Genomic DNA, 10,643 nt, shown 5'->3' on the forward strand with positions numbered 1-10,643 from the left:
TTGTTTTTCAGTTATGTATTAATACATGTGTGTGTGTGTAATAATGTAGATCTGTGGTTATCGTATTTGTCAAGCTGTATGAACTTTAGTTTGATAAGTATCCTACACCTAGTCATAGTTTCTTCATTTTACTTTTCTGGTGTAAGACGTAAAGGTTTACTAAGAATTAATATAAAATTTCATTGCAAGCACGTTAGAATAAATGTACATTGATTAACTAGATACCAGTTTTTGTTAATTTTAATGGACGAAACTCTATAATTATGGTTAACAACTTGAACTTTTTCAAAACGTTTTTGGACTATGTATACTATAACATCATTACAGAAACCAGTTTCTGTTGTTTATAAAGTAATCTCACTAAAACCTGAAAGTGATTCATTTAATTGGACCAATTTTATCTACCCAATCTAAGAAAACTTCCTTTTTTTTCTTTAAATTATCTTCTGATTATTGAAAATCAAAAGTCTATATAATGTGCTTTGAGTTAAAGGGGTTCTCTCCAGACAAAACATTAAGGGGTTTCACAAACTTGGTGGCTGTCACGTGAATATTTCTGCTTTTATCTTAACTTTAAAAAGTTAGGAATGGCAAAAGATACAATCTACCTGTGTAATTTTAGAGTTTCTGTAGATGGAGAGTGGCTGTGCTTGAAAGAACTGACAGACGTCCAGTTCGATGTGCCACAGCAACCTCCACAACATGACGGTAAGCAGTGAGTGCATCCTGTTTTCATAATCAGCTAATTTATTTGTCTTCCGTATTAAAATCTTTATGCTGTAATAATTGCATTAATAACTAAATTATGAAAGTTGTAAATTTAAATTATATATTTCTGTACCTCGTAGCTTTGAGAGAAAAAATTGTATTTGGAAACTATGCAAAAGTAATATTATGCTAGAAGGAATAATCGGAAAAATATTATAATTAGACTAATATAAATGTCTCAAGGAAACAGTAAATAAATATTTTATCAAATGTGATAGCTTTTTCTATTGGTTTAAACTGTAGTTTATAGTTTGTTATAAAACTAATACCTATTGCAATTCTTATATGATGAATGTCTACGGAAAGTTTAAGTCGTATCTAAATATCTGTCATGCTACATCAAGTCTGCTATTTTTATCCACTCTATCAAGTATGAGCTTCATTTTTAATATGTATTTTACCACCAGAGAAAGATCCTGTTGCCATTGAGCGTTCAAATCTTGTAAATGTAACCAAGTTGGTGGTGAAAGAATTAATAGAATCATCTCTCAAGTACGGGAGAATGTTAGACTCTGACCATGTTCCCCTGCAGCACTTTTTCATTCTTCTAGAGCATGTAATGAGACATGGCCTTAAGCGTAAGTAATAGGTCAATTATTTAAGTATAAACAAGTAAAATAATCTTATTGAGTTCTACTTTTAATTTCTTCAGCCATCTTGTATTGTTTTATTATAAATACAATGTCAAAAGTAAGAAGAGTTATTCTTGCTGGTAGTGTTTTTTATAACAAATATGTGATATTTGTTTACAAAAGAATATTGTTATTTAAAAATCAAAAAGTTGTATATCCACTGAAGTAAGAGGTCTTCAGAGATATATAGGTTTTCTGTTGTACTAAATGAACGGAACATCCATAATGGGCCAAGGATCCCTTTTTTGCCCCTCAAATGTTATAACAAAAAATTTGTTTCTTCATTAGCTAAGAAGGGACTTCTGGGACCAAGAAAAGAGCTGTGGCATCTTCTAGAGATAGTTGAGAAATATATGCCTGAGGCTTCAGACATAACATCCAGTGTCCGAGAACTTCCAACTGTAAAGTGTGTATTATAATTTCTGTTCCTTCTTTTCTATTAATTTATTACATTCGTTTTTACGTAATATGTACAGAGATAAAGAGATTGATGGAAACCCCTAGTCTCATATAGATATCTTGGGAAATGTGATGAACTACTGAAAAAGTACTTCAAAGAGTTATTTATATATGACTACAAAGTCTTAATCCATTAAAACATATAAATTTTCATTACTTCCATATCAATGTCCCCTTATGCGAACTATAATTTAAGTTTTTATTTTTACAGTAGTTGTACAATGTGTTAATATATCTAGATCCATTTTTCTTTTTGTCTGGCTGATCTGTATTGCTGTCTTGATTGCTGACAGCTACTTCTTCCTTCTTGTGTAGATCTCTGTTTGTTGTTCCTATTGTTGGTATAATCTGTGTTTGTTTTGCATCTCGAATATTATTATTTTAATTGTTGTTTTACAGATAATCGTATATTTTTACATTATCATGGAGATATTATGAAGTGTGTATATTGTTTGTTTTCATTGATGAATGAGATGTTTGGTTGTTATGCCATGAAAGAACAAATGTGTTTTACGGATAGTTTGTGTTGTTTGATCTAACCATTCAAACTGTGTTAACTGTGGTTCAAAATATTGACTGTGTTTAGATGCTCTTGTTTTGTTTCTTCTCTTGGTTTTTAGATTTATATTTTTTAAGCACAGTTGTGTTCATAATGTGTTTTTTTTTTAAAATAAAACACTTTCCATAGTGAGCCACGTTTTACAGTTCAGTTTTCACATCTTCCTGTAAGAAGTTTCTTTATTAGTCACTTCTTTTAAAATCATTTTTTGGGTGTTCTTTTAAACATTCAAATACTCTTTTTGCCATCCCTAATTTTTTTTCCTCCATTGTATATTTATGTTCTTTTTCAATAGTTTGTTTTACTAAGTTTTGGCTAATGTTTACAATAATGTCTTCACAATAACTTGTATTATTGTTTCATTTTAACTAACTTTGTAAATAAATATGTTACCAACCATATCTGCCTCATTCCCAGTTTTGAATGTTTAAACCATTTTCCTATTTCGGGTATACGTTTATTTTTGTGATTTGCTTGTAAATTTCGTGTGCCATCCAAATCAGCAATTGATTTTGGTCATTACCGTTGTGCCTTTATTTGGTACATTAATTTTATTCATCGAGGTTTCCTAACTCAGAAATTTGAACTTGTGTTAATTTACATGAAAATAGCAAACTTTTTTGTTGTTTTTTTTATTTGTTCATTATTTTGATACTTTCCTAAGATCAGGGCTTCAAATAAGTGATCTGCTTGTGTGCGTGGACTGAATCTTTTTGCATGCCGGCACTTTTTTTTAGATTGCAGATCGCATGCAACACTAGAATAATTTCAAGAAATATTACTTGTTTATATTAGGCTAATGTGTGCTTTTCTTTCTTTTTTTTTTTAATTCATTGACCAAAATTATTTGGAGGGTTTGCGTATGGTAACTGTTCAGTTATTTGTGTTCTTTGTACTACTGTTCCCATTTTAGTGCTTTGATTACAGTGGGGCCTATTGGTCGGTATACTGGACTGTGGATTTGAGGTTCTGTGGTTCAAGACCCATTACCATTCAAAACAAGTTTTACTTTGTAAAGAAACAAACAATTTGTACTTTGGGGCCGTGGATGTTCTATAAGATAGATGTGGATCCAGGTTCTGTGGATCAACACCAATTAATATTAAAAACAATTTGTACTTTGGGGTCATGGATGTTCTATAAGATAGATGTGGATCCAGGTTCTGTGGATCAACACCAATTAATATTAAAAACAATTTGTACTTTGGGGTCATGGATGTTCTATAAGATAGATGTGGATCCAGGTTCTGTGGATCAACACCAATTAATATTAAAAACAATTTGTACTTTGGGGCCGTGGATGTTCTATAAGATAGATGTGGATCTAGGTTCTGTGGTTCAAGACCCATTACTATTAAAAACAGTTTGTACTTTGGGGTCATGGATGTTCTATAAGATAGATGTGGATCCAGGTTCTGTGGTTCAAGACCCGTTACTATTAAAAACAGTTTGTACTTTGGGGTCGTGGATGTTCTATAAGATACAGTGAAATCCAACTTTTGATCTGACAAGAGCTCACTGACTGCATTCCCTATGTCTAGCCTATCGCTTCAAAATTAGGTTGGATAGCCAAATAGCTCTTATGTAACTTTGTACAAAATTCATCACAGAAAGAGATGTGATTGAGGTGATATATGTTTTCCTGCTTCATAAAAATTAACTTTTCATTTATTTTGTTGAGTTTGATAGATACTTTGTCTTTGCGTACATGTTTTGTAGTGTATTTACATATTTTTTTACCATGGAATTTTATTATTTATTTGACAATTTGTGGGATTTTTAATTGTTTATATATATTTCTATGCAAGCTTAATCTTTGTTATTCGATATCAATTGTTCTTGTAATGTTTGTATTACCAGCTTTTGTCTTTTACAGTTAGGCATGTTTCCATAAACATGTTTTTAAGCTTGGTATTAGTAACCATTTCATGTTTTTTCGGCAAATTCATTTTGTACTTTTTTTGTAATTGGCTACTAGATTTTTTCTCTAACTTAGATGTTTTTTCTTTTATTTTGATGGATTCATTTACACTGATTTTCTGTCAGGTTGTTTCCATTTCTCGTCAGTTACCATATATTTGTTTTACATTATTCTTAATGTTTGGTGGGTTTTTTTAATCTTTGAATAGATTATGTATTAATACTTTCTAAATCTGTTTGACTTTATTGGTGAATGGCATATGTGTGGTCCTCTTTGATTTTTACTTATTTCATTCATCTTATATCAAATTATTATTTATTTAAAATATTTAAAAATTCTATCATTTTATATTTCTGTTTATAACATTTATTACTTGTAGTTTTTTCTTTTCACTGTACATTACTCTGTTTGCATGTTTTTTTTCATGTCTTCTGGTTATATTACTTGCTAGTTTTTTTATTTATGGTGATATATTTTATGTTCAGTCTTTTTATTTTATCTTTTATTTCTTATTTTTATTTATTTATTTATTTAACCTTGTGATTTTTTTTTGTGGCAGCATTGAGCATTGTTCCCTGTCTTGTATGGATGTATATCATTCAAATTTCTTATGACCGTGAGGTAAGACTATTTTTTGAATTCTGTTTTAATTTTTGTAGGCCTAACCTTCACTAAAGTCTTTGATTAGCAACTTCTTTACCTTGATGGTGTAGATATTCAGCATCTGTTAAAATCTTGTTTTTGGTTAGTTTTATGATATTTATACAGTGATCATGGGTATAAAATAAGTTTGGGACCCTAAAAACTTGTATACTAGCACACAATCGTATTTAAGATACAGCATTGCTTAGCTCAATTCCTTCATGTGTATTCAGGCTTATGTTTACAACTGGTCAGTTAGAGGTATACAAAGTAAAACAAATATTTCTGTAAAAGATAATATCAATACATTTTGACAGTTGATCTGAATACTTCAGTAATTGTACATCTGTATACATAGTCTTACAGATTGCTAAATTTGTGTTTAAAGGTCTACATTTGACATTTTTGTTACTTGTTAGCATCGAGTTTTTATTGTTTTTAATTAGATGCAAGATAACTTTTCACTATTAAATATATTGGCTGCAAGATATCTCTAAATAACATTGCATTGATAGTATATAAAATGGCTCTAAACTAACCAGTTTATGAACTTTTCAAATATAGTTGTAAGCTATATCTTCAGTGTATTGATTTAGATTTTTGTTAGCTAAAGGACACATAACAATATGATACAGAAATTTAGTGCAGTATTTAGAAACAAGTGAGCAATATAAATACAAGAATTGGTGAAACAGTTAATGAAACAATAGTAAGTATTCAATGAGTGATTCTGTTCAGTGTTAATAGTGAGAGCTTATCGCTTCTGTTCATTTACTGGATCGATTACAGAGTAAATTCTGTAAGATTATTCATGAATGAAGCATGCATTAGTGGAATGTTGTTTGTGAACTCAGGCCTTCATTTGTGTCAAAGTGAACATAGCCTATAAGAAACGCTATTCATGAAGTAAAATTCATGACTTGGCATTATCTTTATCAAATGATTCAACAATAGAACACTTTATAATGATAGAGAAAATTTATTATGAAACGTAGTGTAGAGTTGGTGTACATGTACTTTTCAATTGTTTATCTCGTATGATTTCATATTGTTGTTTTAGTTATGTAAATAGGATTACAATCAATAATTCCATTTATACTGTTGTCTATGTTTTCCAGTAAAATTCTGGTATTTTTCAGTTATTCTTGTATAAAGTTTCATTTTTATTGTATTCCTGAAAATAAGTGTGCATTAACTTACTTTCAGTATTTTTGTAAAAGAATGAAGTTTTAAAATTAGCTGGGTAAAAAGTAATTAATACCTTTTGCGATGTGATTACTTAAGAGACTGAAATGAGAATCTATTCCCATCTTTCAATGAGAAGATTCTCATGCTACGTGAACGTTGTGTGGCATTATGTGTTCCTCCGAGTTTAAATAAAAAATTATAGACTAGGATTCACGGCGTTGAGAATTAAACATCATTTGTAGAATATAATAATTTTTGTGTGAAGAGAGAGGTTGTTGTTACCTTCATTTACTTGTCTTGAGGTTTGTTTTTTTTATTAGCATTTCACTTGACAGTATAGCCGATTGAATATAATTTATGCTGTTAAGTTTTATTAGTATATTTCTTTAAAAATTGTTGTTGTTTATTTGTCATGTATGAACATCTTTACATATGTATTTTTTAATAAACTCGAGGAGTTGCACAACATCTGAAGATAGATTGTTTTACGAGTAACTTTAACTATCTATCGAAAAAATGTTGTTTCTATTTCATTTATAGTTGTTTCAGACTGTTGTTAAGATGAATGTTGCATTATATCTCATAAAAAAATAAAGAAAAATAGGCAACTGAGATTAAGATATGAAAAGTAAGTAATAGTTAATTATAAATTAGGCTGAAACTAATAATAATAATAAAACTATTTTCATATTAAGCTCGACAGAGAGCAGTCACTCGAAACATCACTAGATAACAAAACAGTGATTTGATTTTATTCCATGAAACCATTTGTGCAACTTTTTTAAAGATGAAAATGGTATAATGCTTTCTACCACTAAATGCTTTGGAACTTTTTAATTTAAATAGTGTGTTTTTCATTGATAATACAAAATTATGTTCCTAAAATGTTTTATACTTTGCAAGAAAATTCTCTAATATAATCTAAGATGAAAAACAAAACTTTGTGCTGTTTGATTCCACTTACTTCAGGACACACCCTGGTCATGCACGGGCCTGGTTGAGATTAGCTCTGATGCAGAAACGTCTTGCAGACTACTTTCGCTTGTTGATTGATAAAAAAGAAGAAATCCTAGTGTAAGAATACATCAGAACCCTAAATACTGTTTTGTATAATTAGCTTATCATTTTTAAAGAACAGAATGGCAGTTTTGTGTTAATGTTATCTTATATTTTAACTTAGATATTGTTTTGCGAGACTTCTTTATTTAATTTTGTTCTTTGATAGATTGCATGTACCACAAGATAATAAGCTTCAATGAAAATAATGTTATGAATACACAGGTAGTTATCTAATTAATGTCTAGAACATACAAAGTATGTGTTTTAGTGCTTACTATTAAAGTTTGTTTAACCTTAGCATATGGAAAGCACCTTATCCTAATTCAGTGTTGACCAAACTTTGTTTATGTCAATCATTAAATTCATATTTAGTAAGTGAACTATACGTTTAACTATAATCTAATTCTGATTTGTAAATGACTTAATTAATTAAAATTGATGATAATTACACTTCATTTACTTAATGTAGTTCATGTCGTAACAGTTGTAGTCCCTCTGCTGAACCCTAGTATTGGGCAAAAGGCTTTGATGGCACTGGATATAGCAGATGTAGTGTGGTTGACCTATAACATAATCTTCTTTATCTTTACCCAAGTTCTTATAAATATACATATTTTCTGTGGGATATTACAAAGTTTTTATTGTGATTTTGATGTTCAGAGAGTTTTATGAACCAGGAGCACTCATGTTTTCTGAAGAAGCTGTAGTAATCGGTGGCTTGCTGGTTGGTCTCAATGTTATCGACTGTAACCTTTGTGTGAAAGGAGAAGACCTGGACTCTCAGGTAAGTGTTGAAACTTATCTTTGATACTGACTTTTATCCCTTTCGCAATGGGCTCGGAATAAAATACAAAAGTTCGTATACACATTTGGACACGTTAAGTATTTATACTATAACTTTCAATGCAGTATGTGTATATTCACAAAATTTGGTAGACTTTTAGAAATGATTACGAGTTTTTTGTACACAAAAAATTAGATTTTTTAATGAAGTATTTTTACTAAAGATTTGTTTGTAAATATATCAAGTCTGTTTCATTACTAGTCAGAGTGTGAAGTGATTTTTCATGTTATTAAAACTATTCTTCATCCCAGAAAATAATTTGAGGACATTGTGAGCTTTTGATTGGTTATTCACACGTAATAGACAGAAGTAGGTTTACTTAACAAAGTGCTGTGCTTTTTAAAATGTATCAAAAGAAATAACACTTCTATAAAACATTCTCTATGTGTATACATTTTGTAATTGTTTTTTTTTAATTTAACATGTTCTTTTTATAGCAAGGAGTAATTGATTTCAGCCTGTACCTGAGAGAGAATAACCACGCTGAGTGTCCGTCTGAAGGGTACGTTACTACTTTTTCAATTTTAATTCAACTCTGCTAAGTTCTAACTATTCTAGAACTTGTGTCCATCTCAAGTTTCTTGTTTTATTATCAACTCTTTTATCACTTTCTTTGTTTCTGCTTAGAAGTGTGACAAAAAAAAAACTATCTTTAAAGCATTTTCAGTTTTATGTGCTTCTTATTCTGTTCGAGAATCGTGAATTATTCAAGTACTTAAAGTTTAAAATCACCAGAGGTAGGGCATCTCGGCCCATAACGTTGTGAATATTAACATTTTTCGTGGTATAAGTTTTTTCCCACTTTTTGATTTCATTGTACCACAGTGATTTTTAACTTATGTTTAGACGTAGTTTACTTGTGAAGTTAAGTCTATCAGAGAATGTTTATTATGCTAGCCATGGAACTTGAAGTTCATGACATGTATAATGTTTTCTTTATCATTAAATAGACTGGACTTTTAATTATTCTTTTTACTGAATGATCTAAAAATTCTGGCCAACAATATCAAGTTGCTTAAAATAACTTGTAAGTGAAACTACAAATTCCATGACGTGCGACCACCATTCGCCCCGGTGACTCGTCAGTCTACCGTGCTCCATCTGTATTCATCTCACTCACAAAAAAAGAAAACTTCTTGTTTACCTACACTGTTTCTGGCTAATTATTGTCTAACCAAACATCACAAGATCTATTTATTGCTTGCAAACTTATTAGCCAATCACTGTAGGAAACCATACAGTTGCTATGCAACCTGATTCAGATAAGTTGTATTACACACATGAGAAAGTGGAGTCCGTAGAAAAGTCCAACACAAGTATAAAAAGGAAATGTTTTAGCTCGAAACAAGTAACATAAAAAATATCAAAGAAACTATTTATAAAAGCATCCCACGATCTTTACAGTGCATATATAAATTGTTAGATTAAGAGTTTGGTAATTGAGATCTTATCCCTAGTATTGTTTTGTATAGAGAAAATGGTTGACAACTAGGTATACTGAATTACAAATATGTTCAGACACATGTAAGTGTTTTGACGTTAGTAAGTGTAAACGTAACAAATACATTGCAAAAAATTGTAATGAAATATAATTTTTGTGATTGGGTGGTTTTTTTTCGACCTGTTTCTATTCTGAATTCATTCATTTAGAGTCCACTCAACAGCACATATGACAGCTGTTTTGGATCAGAAAAATTATATAGAAGAACTTAACAGACACCTGAAGTAAGTAATATTGTATTGTTTTTCATATTTACATAAGTGAGATGTTTTACTGGTTTAATCTTATGAGATGTAAGCTCTAAACAGATTGTTATAACCAAAAAGTTTTAGACTTCAACATTAAAAAAACAAAAGGAAAAATCAGTTTACATTATATTATTAATGTGCAATCTGTTACCCGTATGTGATAAGTGTATAAAATTCAGCTCTGATTTCATTAACCCCAAGGAGAAATTTTTCAGCTCTCTAACAGCTATTTATTGATCTGTCTAGAAGTAAGTTAACAAATATTTCTAATAATTCTCTCCAAAGTAATGGTCGTTTTCAACTCCTAAACTTCAGAATCGTATCTTATTGAGCTTAAAATTTGTTCATATAAATTTTGAAAACATAACAGAAGGTTAATCATTTTTCAAAGTCTTTAATTTGTTCTTTTAGAAAAAATTACAAGCATTTTATTGTAGGGAATATGATGTTCCTCATAATTCTTCTATGTTACATGTAGTAGTTTAAGTTGTTAAACAGAGAGTTACTAGCACTAACTAGAGGGTTAACCTCTTAGCTTAGTTAGTAGAGCACTTGGCTGGCATTTGACAGGGTTTCTGTCTCAAATCCGAAGCAAGGAAATGTAAATTGGAAAAAATAAATTGCCACATTTTCACTCAGAATGGGGGGGGACCATCCAAGAACCTGAAATCTGGCTAGAGGATGGGTCAATGGGGGGGGACCATCCAAGAACCTGAAATCTGGCTAGAGGATGGGTCAATGGGGGGGGACCATCCAAGAACCTGAAATCTGGCTAGAGGATGGGGGGGGACCATCCAAGAACCTGAAATCTGGCTAGAGGAT

General features: G+C 30.5%; 1 protein-coding gene across 1 annotated transcript in view; it reads left to right on the top strand.

Annotated features, from left to right (window-relative positions):
* Window positions 1–6: 6 nt before the first annotated feature.
* Window positions 7–10,643, top strand: part of LOC106474853 (protein RUFY3-like) — a 24,513-nt gene continuing 13,876 nt past the window's right edge. Inside the window, exons 1-7 of the mRNA XM_022403141.1 lie at window positions 7–708; window positions 1,176–1,346; window positions 1,689–1,806; window positions 7,139–7,243; window positions 7,889–8,012; window positions 8,510–8,574; window positions 9,723–9,797. Of these exons, the coding sequence (XP_022258849.1) occupies window positions 588–708; window positions 1,176–1,346; window positions 1,689–1,806; window positions 7,139–7,243; window positions 7,889–8,012; window positions 8,510–8,574; window positions 9,723–9,797 (779 nt within the window). The 5' untranslated portion in view covers window positions 7–587. The remainder of the gene's footprint in view (window positions 709–1,175; window positions 1,347–1,688; window positions 1,807–7,138; window positions 7,244–7,888; window positions 8,013–8,509; window positions 8,575–9,722; window positions 9,798–10,643) is intronic.

This window comes from Limulus polyphemus, unplaced genomic scaffold (assembly GCF_000517525.1).
Source record: "Limulus polyphemus unplaced genomic scaffold, Limulus_polyphemus-2.1.2 Scaffold7771, whole genome shotgun sequence".
In the NCBI taxonomy this organism is placed as follows: domain Eukaryota; kingdom Metazoa; phylum Arthropoda; class Merostomata; order Xiphosura; family Limulidae; genus Limulus; species Limulus polyphemus.